At 41.3% G+C, this 19,781-nt stretch overlaps 1 protein-coding gene across 1 annotated transcript in view; it reads right to left on the bottom strand.

The window, feature by feature from the left end:
* The window catches only part of LOC149285061 (FERM and PDZ domain-containing protein 1-like), a 33,479-nt gene extending 20,877 nt beyond the window's left edge, over positions 1–12,602 (bottom strand). Inside the window, exons 1-5 of the mRNA XM_089495856.1 lie at positions 12,502–12,602; positions 9,980–10,147; positions 7,395–7,552; positions 4,176–4,278; positions 1,611–1,656 (exon numbers count right to left, since the gene is read on the bottom strand). Coding sequence (XP_089351982.1) covers positions 1,611–1,656; positions 4,176–4,278; positions 7,395–7,552; positions 9,980–10,147; positions 12,502–12,602 — 576 coding nt within the window. The remainder of the gene's footprint in view (positions 1–1,610; positions 1,657–4,175; positions 4,279–7,394; positions 7,553–9,979; positions 10,148–12,501) is intronic.
* Between the last annotated feature and the right edge of the window lie 7,179 nt (positions 12,603–19,781).

Genomic DNA, 19,781 nt, shown 5'->3' with positions numbered 1-19,781 from the left:
TGATCAGCCCAGCCCAGCATTTGACCTGGAAGCACCCTGGACTTTCAGGTCAGTGCTGTTATTTTTTTTTTTTATTATTATTATTTTATTAATTTTTTTACAATTTTCTTTTTTTATTATTATTATTATTTTTTACATTTTTTTTTAACTCTTTCAATGCTGATGCTCCATTGAAGCACAGCATTGACTGATATTTAGTCCCCACAAGCTTGTGGGGACTAATATTAACCCCTGCAATGCTGCGATGGGGGTCATACACAATCGCAGCATTGAAGGGGTTAATTGAGGTAGAGGGGGGGGTAGGGGTTAACTGAGGAAGGGTGGGGGGGTCTGGTCTCCACACTCATGTGGAGACCAAAGAACCCTGTCTCCCTGTCCCTGAAGCTGCCTCTGGCAGCTGGGACACAATCTCCAATAGACTGGAGATTGTAGGGGAGGAGTCTCTCTGATCAGTCCTACAGGACTGATCAGAGGACTTCTGGGGGCTCGTTTTTGCTGTTGCTGGTCTGCCTGGGCTTCCAGGCAGACCACCAGCAGCAGAACCCCCTAAAAAACGGGAATTAACCCCTTCAATGCCGCGATCGCGGCATTGAAGGGGTTAACGCTGCACTGACGCTCTCATGGAGCGATCAGGCAGCAGGGGGGTGTTGGATCAGGCCCCCACACTTGTGTGGGGACCCATTCAATACCCCCCCCTTCCCTGAAGCTGCCTGTGGCAGCTGAAACCGCGATTGCAGATTTTTCTGCAATCGCTGTTTCTGCCTAGAGAATCACTCCGTGAGAGTGATCGTGGGCTTGGGGGCGGGCTTAGACAGGCTGTGCTGTCTGCCCAGGACTCCTGGGCAGACAGCAGCAGCAGCGCCCCCACGATCACCGCGATTGTGGTGATGTGGGGGCGTTTTTTTGAGCAGACGTACCTGGTATGTCCCGGTCTACCGGTGACTGTTAACCAGGAAGTACCAGGTACGTCCCGGTACTGAAGGGGTTAACAAACAATTGTTCACATAGTTTACATGAATTAACATTTACTGGTAAAACTTTTTTCCTATAGGGTCGTCTTATATTCAGGCTTTTTCTTTTTTTTCATAAATTGATATTCAGATTTTGAGGGGTCGTCTTATAATCAGGGTCGTCTTATAATCGAGCAAATATGGTATTTATTGGAAAAGTAAAAAATAAGTTTAAGGGGTCATGGTTTACAGTGAGCAGTCACACAAATTTACTACATTTGGCTACTTAAAAAAATTAATGCATAAAAATTTTAGGAAGAATGTTTAACATTAACATAGGCTATATAAATAAAAGATAGTAATACTAATAATAATAACATGGTGCTGCACTTCCTTACTCAAGCAGTCTATAATAAATAAAAGACACACAGGGGAGGCAGGGGGGCCGAAATGAGGGATATGGAAGATAAAAGACCCACACTGGGGAATCTGTCTTTTCTTTTACTAGTTTTTATGCTTTTGCATGTCAGTCTAACATATGCTAATGTCACATATGACCATGAGAATAATTTAGCAATGGAATTCCATCTGAATGACATTTCCACTATTTCTTTACTTGTAAAATACAGTACATGTATATATAATAATTGTAATAATTACCAAGGAATTTCGAAGCACAGTCAACTTAACAGAATCCCCCGATTCTCTGCAAAATAAAACCATTAGATATGTTTGCCTTTACTTTCAACACATTCAGGCAGCAGTGTTCTATCAACTTCAGCTAATAGCTCCATGGTAAGCAATAAAGCCCTGTTAGGATTAGATAGGACTCGACAGAATTGGGGTACTTTTGGTGTACTGGTGAGTTAAGCGATATATGGCCCTAACAAACAGAATTCACAATGTTTATGCCTCAGATAGGTGCTTTTAAATAGTACTGGTTGGGTTTGAGCTGATTCCTTGCTTTGTCTATTATCTAAAACAGACGTGTTTTATTATTCTGTGGTTGACCAGTGTCAAGCTGAAGTGGCAGTAGAGTTGCTCTTTTGATTGTATAGCTCAGCATTGTTAATTGAAAAATAATAACTTGGACATATCCCTGACAAATAGAAGACAATCCAATAGTTACCCAGGTCAACTGTTTCTAAACCTGTGAAGTTACTAGTATTGTATTACATGGGAGAACACACCTTTCAGGAAGAAACTGGACACTGAACAAGCACCCGTTTCACAATGGGGTCTATTCTCGAAAGAGTTTGCAGGAGGAACATGTCAACTCCTTGAAATCACTATAAATTATGAAGGTCCAAACCCAGGGAGTATCTCCTGCAAAACTAAGCTGGCTGGGCATAACACATAAGTAAACCAGTAAGCAGAACTTGAATACGTGTCCCTGTTTTTTTCTCACCTCATAAAAATCTGTATTTTTGTTAAATACAGTTAAAATTTTGTTCCTACAGTCACACATTACAAATGGAACTAGAAGTGGGCAAATGGACCAAAAAGTCATTAAGACAATTTTTTACATTTTTTGGGTGTCCATTTGTTTTTGAACAACAAATTTCATTTCCTGCCCATTCTGTTTGGAAGAAAAAGAAAGGGCATTTTACATTCAGAAACAAAATTCATTGTCACTCATCCTCTTTCGCTCTCTCATACTCTTTCACACTCTCATTCACTCTCTCTGAATGTCTCCCTAACTTCTCAGCCGACTATTTAAGCGTCCCTGTCTCCTTGTTGTGCAGCACTGCTTCTTCTCTTACATAGTCTTGTTATTCTGTATTTTTTCTTTATGCTGCTTTTTGTGTCTTCTTTCTTTATCCGCTTCTCCACGGATATGGCCTCTCAGTAAACTTCAAAAAAATGTCGGAGCGTCCGGGCACACCCTCTCCCCCATGCCTAGAATCGGGGGAGAGAGGGTGTGTCCAGAAGTTCTGCCATTTTGCGGGTGTTCACTGGGAGACCAGAATAAGACAGGTTTGCTTAAGCGCTTCCCTTTCTCAGTGAATCTATCTTCATTATTCTGGCCCCTCTGTGCAGATCTGCAAAAGGGAAGAGCCAAGGGGATAGCCTCTCCCCTGTTCTGCCAACTGGTAGAGAGGGTGTTCCTTCATTTTTGTTTGTTTCGTTGTGTCTCCCTCGTTTTCAGACATTCGTATGAATTGACAAAACTGGCAAATTTCATTAAATTCATACAAATTCGAATGCATATATCCAATGGGCATAAACTCCCTTTTTTGCATGCAAAACCATTGTAAGTAGGTAGGTGCTTTAATTATGTTAAATAAGATTGACCATAACATTATGCTGCCTGAATGGAATTATACACAAGAGACTTGCAATATACATTTTGCACACTACCAGAACTTACTCAACTGCAGTTGAAGAAGATCATTCATAGACGATCTCATACATTTTTCTGACATAAAATCAACCTTGTGGTCTTGTGGTCACAAAATTTTAAATTGAGAGTTGAGTTTCTAGTAAAATTCATCTTGACTTCACAGGAGGAGGTGAATTGACGTAGAACGTCATTCATCTCAATAGGCTTGTGTAACTTGACTGACAGACTTGCATGGCTAACAAGATCAACTCAGAGGTGTTTATTCAAAAAAGGCAGAGTTGGTTGGAGAGTCTGCAGGAGAATTGTAATTTTAAGTCACTCACTTTACTATTTATTATGATAGGCTTTCATTGGCAAATTTCTTCAGGAAGGAGGGCTCAGTTGGCCCTGCATAATGTATAGCTCAATGGGTGAGGAAACTTTGCGGAAATCTCACTGATTTACTGTTTATTTTACAGGGTCAACTAAATATTATTGGAGTTGGGCCTATACAATGAATAGCGAAGTCAAGGAACCACAACCCTTATACAAACTCTCCCTTCAGTGAATAGCACTTGACACAATGAAAGCTTTGTTAAGAATAAATATACCCTTTTAGTTTACTAAATTGGATGCTTTTAAGTTAATTAATTAGTTACCACTGATAGTCTACTGACAACTCAATCCTTACCTAACAGACTTGTCTGCCACTCAGTGGTCTTGCTGTTGTTATACCTGGGACTGGTAATTGGCAAATGGATTATCAAGATATGCTGCATTAGATACATTTGAATATATTGCGTCTTTTGTATACACAACATTATCATTTGTGCAGCAGACAATAAAATCACCAATACTTTCCCTGGTGAAAAGCATTCAGAGCATTCCACTGAATGTGTTACCTGACCATATCTGCCACTTGCTCAGCTGGAATATTTTCAATACTTTCATTGTTTATCCTGAGTATCTGGTCACCTGGTAAAAGTTTTCCTTCAGCTGGACTGCCTGTGAATGGTAAGAACAGTATTGGTTGCTTATATCTATATATCAAAACACAGTGCTTTCTCCTGTTAAGAAAGCTGAATTGTGGGAGATGCTTACAGTGTATTCCACCTATTTCCTCAATGTCTCTCTCTTCTCTGCATTAGTCATGCGTGTAAGAGAGATTTACTAATCCCCTGGTCCTACATCCCAATTTATTGATAATTTTGCTGCATGGATCACTCAATTTCTCTCCTTAGTATCCCCATACAAAACTCGGCTCACAATATACCCAGAGAACCTCTCTGCGTTTTCTCTAAATTGGTTTCCTTCACTTCTTCCTTCCACACACTATGATGGCCACCAAATTGACCTAGCCTTTTATGACTCTGTACTATCTCGCAATGCTTAAGCACCACCTTTTCTTTGTCTGACCACCAACTTGCAGCCTTGTCATGCTTCCCACCCATCCCCCACCTAACAGATCTCCACATACCTACCAAAACTTTGGTAACCTAAATCCATATTCCACTCTTTCCGGCACAGCCATAGCACTCTTAACAGACCTACCACCTCCAAAGGTTATTTTGCACCACTATACACTTTGCCATAAAAAAAACTTGTTTTGTTTCAATAATCTCCATACAAAACCGTACTGTAATGTTTTCCACAACCTACTTTGTCCCGCAGCACTTCTCTTCCCTTCCACCTTCACTGCCCAAGACCTTGTTGACCGTTTAAGATGTAAAATAGAAAGCATCAGGGCTAAGATCCTTCCTTGTGGTGCTACGCTGCTACTCAACCCCTCTTCTTGCCAGCAGCCAGAACTGCTTCTGTCCTACCTCAATGTGGTTTCTGACATCTTCTTGTCCTCACACATCTTGTACCCACCCACTTGGCCATAATCCCTTTTCCTACCTTCTATTCCCAGTGTCCTTTCCCCATGTATCAGTCTCTCTCTTTTCACTGGCATGTTCCCATCCTCCCTTCAAACATGTTCTTATCCCTCCAATTTTGAAAAATGTGGAAAATCCTGACACCTCCTCCACCTGTGATGACATCTTGATATTTTGCCCATTCTCAAACAAAACTCTCTGCTAAAATACTAATTCATTCCCTTGTGATAACTCTAGATTATTGCATCTATATGCTAAATGTCCTCTTTATTTCCCTTCTTTCACAATTTCTATCCATTTTGAAGACCTCTAATTTTCTTGTCCCATTGGGGGCAAATACCCAAGTGTCCTAACTACCATACCGTATTTGCTCGATTATAAGACGAGGTTTTTTTCAGAGCAAATGCTCTGAAAAATACCCCTCGTCTTATAATCAAGGTCGTCTTCTAATCAGACCTCAAAAAAATGTCCGCTGGGGCTAAGCTGCTTACCCGTGCTTTGGTCTCGAGCAGCGTCTCTTCTACTAGCAGTAGGAGAACAGGAAGCTAGCAGAGTGTCACATAACTCTGCCTCCCCCTCCTTCCTCTGGGGGCGGGGCCAGAGAAGTTGCTCGCACAGCCGGGCCCCTGCAGAAGTCTTCGAGTGAGAGATCTGCAGTTCAGGTAAGGGGGTGGGGGAAAGTTTTTGAGCAAGTATGTGTGATTAATGGAATGAATGAGTATTTAAATGTTTGTGAATGAGTGTGTGTGTATGATAGCATGGATGTGTAAGGGTGGTGATGGTGGTAGCATGGCATAGGGAGGCTGTACTCACACTCCTATCTTCCCCAAGTTCCAGCATGTACTGGCTGCCTTGGCTTGATAGGAGTGTGATTGCAGTTAGCAGTTATATATATATATATATATATATCTCCAGAAATGCCTTTTAACCCCCTATATGCCACTCTGCCCCATGATATGCCTATATATAGGGGGTTAAAAGGCATATCATGGGGCAGAGTGGCATATAGGAGGGTATAAGACATTTCTGGAGGTAGAGTGGCATATAGGGGGTTAAAAGGCATATCATGGGGCAGAGTGGCATATAGGAGGGTATAAGACATTTCTGGAGGCAGAGTGGCATATGGAGGGTTAAAAGGCACATCATGGGGCAGAGTGGCATATAGGAGGGTATAAGACAGTTCTGGAGGCAGAGTGGCATATAGAGGGTTAAAAGGCACATCATGGGGCAGAGTGGCAAATAGGGGGTATAAGGCATTTCTTAAATATGAAAAAATTGTTTATATGAATTAATATTTACTAGTAAAACTTTTTTTCCTATAGGGTAGTCTTATATTCAGGCTTTTTGTTTTTTTTCTAAATTAATATTTAGATTTTGGGGGGGTCATCTTATAATCAGGGTCGTCTTATAATCAAGCAAATACGGTATTTTCCGGCGTATAAGACGACTTTTTAACCCGTGAAAATCTTCTCAAAAGTAGGGGGTCGTCTTATACGCCGGGTACTGAAACTTACTTACCGAGCCGATTCCCCACGAAGCCACGTATCTCTAGGGGAGGGGCGAGCGGAGAAGCCGCCTCCCCTGGGCTGCTCTTCAGGGCCGCGCCGAGGTAGGTGCAAGATCGTGATCTCCCCAACTAGCCCTGATCAGCGGGCGCCCGATGAGCAGGGCTGGTTGGGGAGATCATGACCTCCCTCTAACTAGCCCAACATTCGGGAGCTCGAGGTCTGGCACTTCAGACCTCGGCTTCCGTGCTCCCTAATCACTACGCGCCGGCTATTGATGCCGAGCGCGGGGATGACGTCATATCCCGGCGCTCGGCATCAATTGCCGGCGCGTAGTGATGAGGGAGCCGTAAAGCAGAGGTCTGAAATGACAGACCTCAAGCTGGTGTGTACGTGTATATGTGTGTAAAGGAAGGGGTGTGTGAGGGCAGTGTATGTTTATACATGTGTGTGTGGACAGGCATATGTTAGGGAGAGCTGACCCACCCAATCCAAGCAGGCTTTGTATACAACAACCATCCAATCACCGGTAAGGTACATCGCTTGCTGCGATTGGCTGGTTGTTGTATGCTGGGTAGAGGGGTAGTCTTATACGGCGAGTATAGCCCAAACTCTATATTTTATACGCCGGAAAATACGTTATCTTTAAATCTACATTTTTAAAGGCACTAATGTATACTTTATCCATGTCCTTTATAAAAACAGCAATGCAGGAAAGAAATCCAGGTTGTTCACTTACCTGCAGTGATAGCTGCTATAGCAAGAGGAGGCTTACGAGATATGTCAAATCCATAGTTGTGGAGAAACAAATCTTTATGGATCACCACTGTGAGCTTTAAGGAACATCCTATCTGATTCTGCTCTCCAGACAGTGTATCCCCTGTTGAGATCCTGACACTGTGGAACACAGATCACAGAAAATGCCCACGAGTAACAGGAAAAGAGAATTATCCATTAGTCAGTCAGGGCATAAACCTTCCCTCAATATTATATCAACATAATATGAATGTAAGTGTAGTTTTTGTATGGTTCACCATGTGAATCAACAGTGTTTAAAATCAACCTTCCACAAATGTCTGTATGACAGGGTCTCTTCATATTGGTATCAATACTACTGTCAGTCATGTACCCCTATCCTAGTGGTATACAGAGAAAAGCAAAAACTTAAATCTAGGCGGAAAATGGTTTACACAATTACAAGCAAACTGGTTCATATTACGTACAGATGTTTATTATGGTCTACAAAAGAAGCACAGAGTACTTGATTTGATTATTGCAAATAATTCCTTCATAAGCGAGTCATTCAAGAGAGATGTGCAAAGTGGCAAAGCATATCAACAATTCAGACACGGCCTCTTTCGGCATGGATGCCGGAAGTCTGCTTAAAGGTGCCACCATTACATAGTCTAGCATAACATACCACAATAGCATATTAATTTTAAGTATATATAGCTTCAAACATTACAGACAGTTAGGCTACAATTTAACACAATTAGGTAATGCCTATAAAGACAGGGGTGTAGAAGGAAGTACAGCATATGATATGTAATTATAACTTATTATATTTTCTAGTATATGTCTACTAAAAATGTTCATGCTTCCATCCGCGTAGTAATGGTTCTTGCCTGCCTAAGTGGTTATAATGGAATCCACTAGCCACAACAAAATTTGTTTCCTTAGATAGAATAATTGGTTGATAACTATCTGTTTTGCACCAATATGTTAAAAAGACAAATTACCTACTGGCCTAGGCTGACTAGCCCTCGGACAACAAGTCATAGGAGGGAGCACCATGTTTCCTTCAGAAGCATCTAACACTAAGCAAAGTGAATAATTGTCGCATATGTAAGTTATACGTTTGGCTGGGGAGCTGCTTAAGACCAAATATGTAATGATCACAGTGAAAATGTCAGTGGTTTGCAATTGTAAGCCATTAAATGCATGACCTATGAGTGCAAGTATTTGGATATAAGAAGACAGGGCTCCTCAATGGTTGTCTAGTTGATGAGAGTAGGATATGTGATTCTTCTGCGAGGGCGGGCTGGTCTAGCGCCAATTAATCCCCGGGCTTGCCTTCAAATTGGGCTGGCCTACTGTAGAAGGAGCTTGTCTAAAAGTACATACAGGCGAGTTGGCGGCACTTGGCTTTACTTGCCCTGCACCTGGCCTGCACTGTTTGCACCACTGGGATAGGATATCATAACCTGCTCTCCACTCCGTTGTGGGCAGTATCTATTAGTAGCCACTCTATCAAAACAACATCAATAAAATACACACTTCATATTGATAAGAACATGAAATATAATTATTAAAAAATTCAAAAAAAGTTTCTTCGGAAAATGTTTTCAGAATCACTAGATGAAACAATTTGTCCTGAGTGTGAAACTAAAGTATGTGTAAACGCACAAAAGTATGTCATTACGGCCTTATACAATGAGCATACCTGGGAACTCTCCGGGTGAAGCACTGCTTCTTCGGTTCTCCGGGTCAACACCCGAATCCTCCGGGTTGCGGGGTCTTGACATTGCCTTTTAAATGGGGGTGTTTCCCTCTGACACCAGCAGGAATGCCCCAGACGTCAGCGGGAACGCCTGCTGACGTCAGTGGGCAGTCCTGGCCGCGTCCCGCAAGGGAAGGCTCCGGGTAGACGGAGTGAAGAAGTTCCCAGGTATGACAATGTGTAATAGATAATTCAGGTACACAGTTTTATAGTAAATTTAAAAATGCAAAGCATATCACAATCCTCAAAAGCTTTTAAAACAGCAAAATATCTTATGAAAAGCATTTTATGAATAAAGTAACTAAAAAGATGGGGAGTTTATTTAGTAATAAAATTTAGAAAATGTACTGTACCTTTAAGTTAATATTCATATTCAAGAATAACATTTCATGTGCACATTTAAGTAACACTGTTAATACCGTATATTACTACTCATGGATAGACAACAGATTTTGTCTACTACTGGTGGCTACTCTCTGACGTTGGTTATGCACGTACAGTACCTGGGAAATTCCCAGGGTAGGCAACTCAGAGCAAGAAAAAATGTAGTGAGATCTGTATTTTTAGAGTTTTTCTATAGATGAGAGATACATGATGGTATTGGCCATTATTTTTGTAGGTTTTTATTTTTACACTTTCAATCATTTAAAAGAAAATGTTTTTATATATTTTTTTCACTGCTCAGTGCACCATAGTTATAAATACCATATGGGGTCTTTTCAAACCCCACGGATGTCTTTTGAAACAGGTGAAACCCTTGTGATGTCTGTATTGCTATGTTACTGAGTAGCTGTGTTTACTGCTGTCTTCGACACTAGCTCTACCTGATGATTGAAGTCTTGTATTCCTGGTGGCTATAGGGAGAAGGAAGCAGGGCCTGGTGGGTGTACCCAGTCATGGTACGGGTCACAATACTGAAATAGCGGGATCTGGGAGACTTGATCAGGGTCCCTACAGACACGTTCCGGTCCCTGTTAGAGTGAGGGGATTCCCTGGTAATGATGGAAAGCGGAAGTTTGGGCATTTAAATCTCCTGAATGCATTCCCCCAACTGTCCCGAGTTAGACGGGACAGTACTGATTTTTGGTCGCTGTCCCGCCTATCCCAGGGGCAGAGGTAGGTTGAGGCAAGATCTGTACTCACTTCAGCAGCTGCAGCTGCTGATGGGGCGGCTGTGCGCCCCCCCGCAGCTACAGCCTGCAGACTAGCTGGGAGATCGCAATCTCCCTCTAGTCGGCTCAACATTAGGGAGCGCGAGGTCTGTCACTTCAGACCTCGCTTTACTGCTCCCGCATCACTAAGCGCCGGCAAATAATGCCAAGCGCGGGGATATGACATCATCCCTGCGCTCTGCAGCAATAGCCAGCGTGTAGTGATAAGGCAGCAGTAAAGGGAGGTCTGAAGTGACAGGCCTCGCACTCCCACCATAGGATGCAGGATACAGGATGGAGACAGAAGGATAAAGGATGGTGGATGGTGGAAGAGGTAAGAGACGGGGAGAAAGGGGTGTAAGGGCAGTGTATGTGTATGTATGTGTTTGTATGCTTGTGAGTGTGTATGGGCCGGTGTGTGTATAGGTATTTGTTAGCTGGTGTGTAAGGGCAGTGTATGTGTATATATGTATGTGTTAGCGCAGTGTATATGTGTGTGTTTAAAGGCAGTGTACGTGTATATGTGTGTGTAAGGGCAGTGTACGTGTATATGTGGGTGTGTAAGGGCAGTGTATATGTGTGTGTAAAGGCAGTGTATGTGTGTATGTGTGTTTATGGGCAGGTGTGTGTAAGGGCAGTGTTTAAGGGTCCTGGGAGGGAGGCTAACATTAGCCTTTTTTAATTTAAAAAAATCTCTGCTGCTGTGGACTACTCTTCCAATGATGCCAGCATTATGGAGGTTTTTGGGCATTTTTACCACATTTTGTCATTAACCACAACTCTTCTTACTTATTTTAAGTGCACTAAAACCAATAATATGTGATGCTCTTTGTTTTGACCTTTCTGTGTATACTCCAACTTGGTATGAATAACCCCACCAAAAAGAGAAAGAATAGAGTTACGTTTTTTCTTATAATAATTTTGACTAAACTAGACTGCAAGTTTCCACAGAAAAGATCCAAAAAGACCCTAATCCAAATGTCTATATGACTATCGTACTTCTTACATGACTGCACAGACCATACCTCACCTTTTATTATACTGTAGACTGTACAGCACTTAGTAAACCAAATAAATATGCATATTTACATTTGTAACAAGACCCATTTAGTCTAGTGGGACGTTCCTCATGGCTACAAGATAGGTAATCACTCTGGTTCTCACAGTAAAGGTGTCACGCCTACCGTAAACCAGAGCACTCACCGCAGAAGTTCTTCTCCCAGAAGATGCGCAATAGAGGAAACCCCTAGTAATGCTCCCCAGGTATTCGATGAACCCAACAGTGAGGAGGCTCCGGAATAGGCAGATATTTGTTAGGTAGATAGTCCTTGAGTATGGCAGGGTAGAACCAAGAAATCAGGCGCAAAAAACACACCAGAGATAATCGGGTCAGGGCACGATTCGCTAAATAAGTAGAACAGGCGGGTAAACCAAGAGCAAAACCAGAGCGCAGGGTCAGCCGAGCCGAAGGTCATGCACAGATCGAATAGTCAGCTGGGAAGAGGGTCAAAAACCAGAGTGGGTAATCAGATGGTCCGGGTCATACACAGGGTGAAGCAAACGCAGCCAAATTGTAGCACAAAGGAAGGTCAGGACAAGCCAGAGGTCGGAAACACGACATACTACTTCAGGACAAGCAACGTTTAGTAGATCACACCAGGGTACAGAGCTAGGGACTTCTGGACTTTTAAATCAGACGCCGCAACGTCCCTAGGCTGATTTCACGCGTGTTCCCCTCCCTGCTGAAACACAAGAAGGCGCCAACTGCTGCTATAAACTAGCAGCAGTGGTGCGCGTGCCCGGCAGGGGGAGTACTTCCGGTGCAAGAACTCCCCGGCCAACGCTTCCTCCTTACCCTGACGCGAGGTCAGATGCAGGACACCGGGAACGGGTGACAAAAGGTGCTCCTCCGGGGACAAATGATCTCCCAATGAACTATACCACCAGGATGTAATACCATCAGGATGCAAGAGAACACACTATATTGGGACTGGGTATAGTTTATAAACCCACTTTACTACAGTGGGGGAAATTGACAAACATAGGAAGCAGGAAAGGATAAACATAATTAACACATAACAAAATCACAAGGGATTACACAGAGATCACTGGCCACTTTCCGCCAGAAGAGACCAATATTAAACCTAATACAAGCAGTTGTGTCAACAGTTTAAAGTAGCTGAATTTCGGCTTACCATGATGCATTATCTCGTGACCGTCGTAGCCATCTTACTACCATCTGTTCTATGCGGTGTCCTTTGCGTGTCTGGAATAGCTGAGAGTCTGGATCTTCCATTTACCTATAAGATTTAGGACAAACTAATCAAAGACTAATAATGTTGTGCAAAGTCATACACCTGGCAACCTCTACCAGGAAGGACCTACACAGATTTGGGTTACTGGTACTTTGAAAGTCAATATATCAATGGTATATCTCTTGGTTAAGATCTCCAAACAATAGATGAAGCTTCACATTTGGGCTCCTTCACACCTGTACTTGGGCCTTCAATACATTATTGCATGGGTGTTATAATAGGTTTGCAGCCTTAGTAACAAGGAGTTAGATCGATAGATAGATCGATAGATAGATAGATAGATAGTACAGTAGGTAGACTCTGTAATGAAGATCATATGCATAAAATTACAATGCAAGATATGGCGAGAATATTATAGATTCTTTTTTCCTACTGTTTCAGATTTTAAAAAGTCCTACTTTTATCTTCATAAGAAACCGTTTTTCCTGTATGTTTGCTTCTTACACAGTTGTCTTGTAGATCCAACAATACAGATATAGGAGGCTTGAGAGTTTTTAATGTAATTAAGTATCGTGGCGCCAACAACAAGCTCCGCTTTCCAAAACATATAAATGTTTATTTTGAAAAAGAGAAAAAAAAAAATCAACCCACTTAACAGCATTTCACTTTTCACTTTCAAGCAAAAATCATATTTTCATTTCTTAAGATAAAAATAGCTGCACTTGTGTGCAATGCATATGAATATTTAATGTTGACTTAGAAACAAGATCTGGCAAGACTTGAATATGTGAAGTTGCAGATAGGATTATGGGTTGTGGCTTGATAATTGTCACTTAGGTAACATTAAGAAATGTTTGTTCTTTTTGAGAAACTGTTATATTCTCAACTCGTTGTCCTTGGATACAGAATCAGGACAATATGGTGTTCTCATTTCATACATTTTCTTTACAGAAATACTTCAGCACCAGAGGCTAGCCACTTAAAATAAGACAGAATACCATATAAGAGGTAGTGTATATGTGTGTATGTCAGTGGACAACCAGCATGGAGTCAAAGCCTAAAGAAATAAACCCTACCTGGCCAGCTGTGAAAAGGTAATTGCCCTATAGTTACACATCCAGGCACGGATACTGTCTGCCCTGTTGAACCTAAACAGATCTAGCAAAGTAAATTACCCTAAAAGGTCTCCAAAAGCAGCACATGATGCCACAATCTAAAGAAATTAAAGAATGGTGGTAAACAAAGTAATTAACATCTATCAGTCTGTAAATGGTTACAAAGCCATTTCTAAGGCTCTGGGACTCTAGCAAACCATAGTGAGAACCAGTGGCTGGCATATAAAAGTCTTCAATGAGGTCAAAAAAGAACCCAGACTAACATGTAAAAAAAAACATGTTTATGGCCCTCAAGACTTTTGTGATAATATTCTGTGGACTGATGGGTCAAATGTGAACTTTTTGAAAGACATGGGTCCAGTTACATCTGCTCTTACACAGCATTCCATAATAAGAACATCATAGCAACAGTCAAACATGGTGGTGGTAGTGTGAAGCCCTTGCCATAATTGAAGGAACACATGAATTCTGCCCTCTACCAGAAAATCCTGAAGAATGTCCGCCCATCAGTTTGTGACCTAAAGCTGAAGTGCAGTTGGGTTATGCATCAGGGCAATGATCTGAAGCATGCATGCAAGTCCACCTCTGAGTTGCTCAAAAGAAAAAAAGTGAAGGTTTTGGAGTAGCCTGATCAAAGGCCTGACTTGAATCCGATGGCACAACCAGTTATATGGTATAGAGGGGCAATCAGCCCTGGAACTGTGGCATACATTACTAAATAGAATATAGTACACCAGATATCACCGGTATTTGTCGCACAAAATAGTTACAATAATACTAATACCGAGAGTACTGTCTTTACTGCTTTTATCTGTAAGCCTATTTACCTTACATTCTGTACAATGCTGACTGAGTGAAAGCAATCAACTGCACATAATTCCTCAACCAGAGTCCAGGTGGAGTCAATTGATTTATTTGGTTCTGAAGACAGTAACAGATTTATCTTGATCAATAGGAAGCATCAAAAGCTAATGATCTAGAGTTTACATGGGAATGCATTGTAGAAATGAGTGGTTTAAAAGCGAATGGATTCTGTGATATGTGATATGATTTCTGTACTGCCACATTACAATATTAAGTTTTCATCTTAATCTGTTCCTAAAATGTGAAAACCAACAACACTGCCTACACAGGATAGTGTTTTAATGCATGGGCATTATGTGATTATACCTCCCAACGTCTACCCCCAGTGGGGGGCAGAGTTTGGGAGGTACAGTGTGAGCGTATGCACATTATATATTATCTGGCTCTCCAGACACCAGAGAATGAAGTTGAGACTGCGAGATTGTGGTCCTGAATCCCACCAAGCTCTACTTCTGTCCCAAAAAGTGGGACAGAGGTACAGCTTGGCAGGACAGCAGGATAGAGTGGAAAAATCAGGACTGTCTTGCACTAAGCAAAGAAAGAAATCATACTGATTAAAAGCGACACTCCAGTTATCATATGCACTTTAATGCATTCAGTAGCTAAGTGGTCCCTTTAAGTTTATGTAGAATGCCCCTTGCACATAATTGCCCATAATGGGCATAAAAACACTGGCAAGTATATAACATGAAAGCCCTGGTGGTATAGGTTAAGTGTGAAGTGGGTAATGTCTGGTCCTTTAATTTTCCACAGGAGGACCACACCTAGCATACTACAGAAACACAAAGGGGGGAAATATAATCAAAGGAATCCAGGAGTATTTCTTAAAACCTAGTGAAGGCTTTATTGTAAATCCACACAAAGTGAAGTACATGCACATTATAGAACAAGTGAACTCACTTGAAGTGTTTTGCACTTTAGAGCTTAGTGGTAAGTGCAGTTACACTTAATCTGTCATCCAAGCTTTTGCTGATGCTTTGGACAGGCAGCTTGATGTCCATACCTGGGAACTTCTGTGCTCCAGCTACCCGGAGCCTTCCCTTGCGGGACGCTGCCAGGACTGCACACTGACGTCGGCTGTCCTGCTGACGTCGGTGGGCGGTCAAACCCGGAGAGTTCCCAGGTATGCTGATCTCCTGTGTATCCTGAAATCCCCCCTATAGCCTCAGGGTGTACTATTACACATAAGTGGTCTTTTGGCACACATTTCATAGGAAGTACGACCTAAGGTCATGAAATGGTCTAGAAATGTTAGTATTTTTTTATTATATGATTTGGGTACATCAACATCTTTTTTGAGAAGCCTGTGCAAGAATCCAAAAGCTTTCCTAAAACATTAATATGCATGTTTTCCTGTATATGTACCAAATATGTATTTTGGGGACACTGATTCTTTTTTGGACATATGTTGTTTACCTTGGAAAGTAAATTCCTTCGTCTTAATTCCCATCTTCTCTTGTTTATCTGTATCTTCTACTAAAGGGAACCTGGAACACCAAAGATGGGGACTGGCTCCCTGGTATGTGGCAGAGGGGCTGCCACCCTAGAATATGCCACTGGGAATACATGTTTTGTCAGGTATTAATGTTTTTGGCTTTTAAAAGATACTGATTCATCTATTCTGAACACTTTTGCAATTAAATGCAGCATTAGGATCATAATTCCTAGAACCAAAAAAATAAAATGAAATATCTGCAAACGATTATTTACATAATATACTAGAGAATGCATTAATAGTCCTTGGAACAACACTTTTAAATGAGTGCATTCACTGTGGAAGATAACTCTGTGTAGATCCAGAGTGATTTCTAGAAGAAATCATAAAATTTGTTCTCAGTTCACCCCTTTCTCTGCAGACTATATAACAACTGCTAAAACAGAATAATTTTCGAATGGACCAAACGCATTCATCAAGCAATTATGTTTATTTGCTGTTGCTGATATTGCATAGCTAAAGGCTTTCTCCAAATCCTTGGAGGTTAAGGCCTAATTGCTGACAAATGTTTGGCAGCAGCCATTGAAAAGGTGAGCCTGTTTGTACACTGTTCTATAGGACATTTGTACTAAGTAAACCGGTTGGTACCTGGGGGAATCCTCAGGAATGCCAACAACCATACCTATCAGTATTCCAGTTCCATATTTAAAATGGATTTAAATCATCTTTCAGGTGGCAGCTACAAAATTGTGTTTCTGTGTTTACAAAGGAAATAGGATATTTCAGATTAGCCCCCAACCGTGGCCTATATTCGGGATTTAGCGTTGTTTTCTTTTTCATTTAGCCCTGCCCGGGTAAGCAGCAAGGTTAGAATCCAGATCCCCCGCAGCGCTGCAGGGGACCTAGATCCTCCTCTCCAGCAGCCGTGGACATCTGCGTGATGTGAGTAGACAACCTCCGCCACTGGAACTTCTTCCGGGGCTTCTATGGTGGAGCACCGGCGTGACATAACCTTCCGGTGCTCCACTATAGAAGTGCCTGCAGCGGATGTTACCTAAGCGTATTGCCCAGCTGAGGCAATGCGCGTAGACAACCACTTCAGCCGGTGCGTCAACGTCATAGAAGCCCCGGCTGAAGTGCCGGTAGCGGAGGCCGGCCCCGCTAGACACCATGGAGTCTGGGGGTGCATTGGTAAGTCAGGGTGTGTGTGTGGCACTTTTAGGAAGCAGAATGGGATATCAGGGGGCAGAGTGGCACTTCTAGGGGCTATAAAGCATATCCAGGGGGCAGGTGGGCATTTCTAGGGGGCATAAAGCATATCTGAGGGCTCAGAGTGGCATATATGGGGGCATAAAGCATATCAGGGGAAGAGTGGCATATCAGGGGTTATAAAGCATATCTGGGGGCAGAGTGGCATATCAGGGGGCAGAGTGGCATATCAGGGGGCAGAGGGGCATATCTGTAAGTAAGGTGCATTATGAATTAAGGGGGGACCTTAAAATGGATATTGGTTGTCTGTATATAACAAATGCTGACAAACTGATAGAACCACGTATAAAATACCCCCTTACGAAAAAATTACTGCAGTTTTTCTGAAGTAATACTGCAGTAAAAGTAAAAGGGCCAGGCTGACAACTGCACTTAGGAGGCCAAACACGTATTTAATATGCAGCGGCACTCTAATCCCTCTATGTAAAGTGTTGTTTTGTGGAATTGACAGGTTAATTCCTGTCAATACTGTCAGTTTCCATAGTACTGAAAATAAATAAGTGTCCCTTAATGCTAACAACTAAAAGGCAGCCACACGAGGGCCAAAAACTGCAAGCATATGTCCCAAGAGTCCTGATTTCTGGGCAGTGTCCCGCTGTCCCAGGTAGCTGCTTCAGTGTCTTACTTTTGCAGGCAGCAGGGAGCATGAGCTGTTTGAAAGGATCCTCAGATCTTTCCTGACAAGCCCAGGACAGTGAAAAGGTAATGGAGGTCATTTTGCCTTCTTAGAGCACTAGCTTGCTAAAGGTGCAATTCTTATAAAACGAGGTAAAAGTAGAGCTGCCACCAAAGTAACAAACATAATGTTCACGCCAACTGGAAACCTGTATCAAAATTAACTCTTTCTATATAACCTTTATGATGCTATTTCCATGACTTTGTAAAAGGATTTGCCACTTGGCCATTTGTTTATTAGTCATTTGTAAAAAATGCATTATATCTATAAAAAGGCTGCCAGAAAGTACACGTTAAAAAAGAAAACACATTTATTATTATATACCATTAAATAATTGACCATTAACCCTTTTCCTCCTTTTTCTTTTGCCTATTGCAAACCCTATATTGACCATCCATAATCATATAGGAATTCATTGGCTTATTAAGATGTATGTAAAAAATAGCCTCCCGTTACATTCTTTTCACTCACTTTGGTGTCGTAGAGTGAGATACTGAATTCCTCCCCTTATTGAAATGGACACATTGCTATCCTACTGAACATATGGTACAACATCTCCAAATCCCTCTAATAGGATTATAATCTATTTAAATAGTCAGTATTGCATGAACCACTTATCTTGATCACTACAGATGGAACCATGCTTAGCTACTGAAGATGATACTTCTCTTCTAAAAGTAATTGACGTTTTTGTTTTTTTCACCAAGATCTCACATTTCATACTTTGTTCAGAACGCAATATTAATCTACAAATACAAACTCAAAGTACTTCTAGAAATATAGTTAGACTTTTAGCCTGTTATTACCCAGTCTGTGTGTTACTTAATTGCATAGGCCATTTTTTTTTAAGAAATCCGGAAGAATGGCTTCAAATTATTTTACACTCCAATTCTATATGACAAGTGATTAAAAATCAAATTTCTGATGCACTTAAATATTTAGTGTATGCGTATTTCCCATACGAATATAATTGCAATAGATATTTTTTTATTAGTCAATATATGTGACATTTATTATGCTATGCTATAGTTACATAGTTATATAGTCTTAAAAAAAAAATGCGTCCATCAGCCTTTCCTATATCTGTTAATTTTTTGCTATTGATCCAAAAGAAGGCAAAAAACCCCAGTCTGGCTCTTTCCAATTTTGCACTAACCAGGGAAAAAACTTTCTTCTTGACCCCAAAATGGCAGTCAGATTTCTCCTTGGATCAATAAGCTGTTTCCCCATAATTAAAAATTATATCCCTGAATATTATGTTTTCCAAGTATTCATCCAGTTGCTGTCCTAACTGTAAAAAACCCTTTCCTCCTTAGCCTTAGACTAAATCTCCTTTCTTCCAGTCAACGCATGACCACGTGTCCTATGCACAGTCTGTGTATTTGTTCCATAAGGTTTAAAAAACAATGATTATGTTTTCCGGGATACTGTTTCACATATCACATTTGCTAATGGATGTCTGCCCCTTGACATATGTACCGTAAAGCTGCTCCATTAGAGCAAAAAAGGCATCCAGGGGGTAATGTAGATATGAAAACTAAACCCATAATGTGGAATTTCTCAGCAGAGATAAGACTGTTGCGTAAAAAAGCCCCATGTTTACATTTTTCATGGTTGTGGCAGAAATAATACTTTTTAAATACCTATATCTGACCCAAAAAAAGGGAAATTGAAAAAAACAAAACAATAAAAAATAAAATAAAATTGGATGAGAAATAGGCTGTTCAAAAGTGTGTCAATCTATCTATGTTAAGAAATGTGTGCTAATTCAAATCACAAGGAACCCGTTACAGGACCAGAACAATTTTAGTGCTTAATCCTTCTTTAACTCTAATTCCCTCCTTTCTCATTTAGTGTTCCC

The sequence above is a fragment of the Sceloporus occidentalis genome, unplaced genomic scaffold, assembly GCF_023333645.1.
Source record: "Sceloporus occidentalis isolate IW3139 unplaced genomic scaffold, rSceOcc1.0.p SCAF_85, whole genome shotgun sequence".
In the NCBI taxonomy this organism is placed as follows: Eukaryota; Metazoa; Chordata; class Lepidosauria; order Squamata; family Phrynosomatidae; genus Sceloporus; species Sceloporus occidentalis.
The sequence above is the reverse complement of the archived record's forward strand: the minus strand, read 5'-3'. Positions and strand labels throughout refer to the sequence as shown.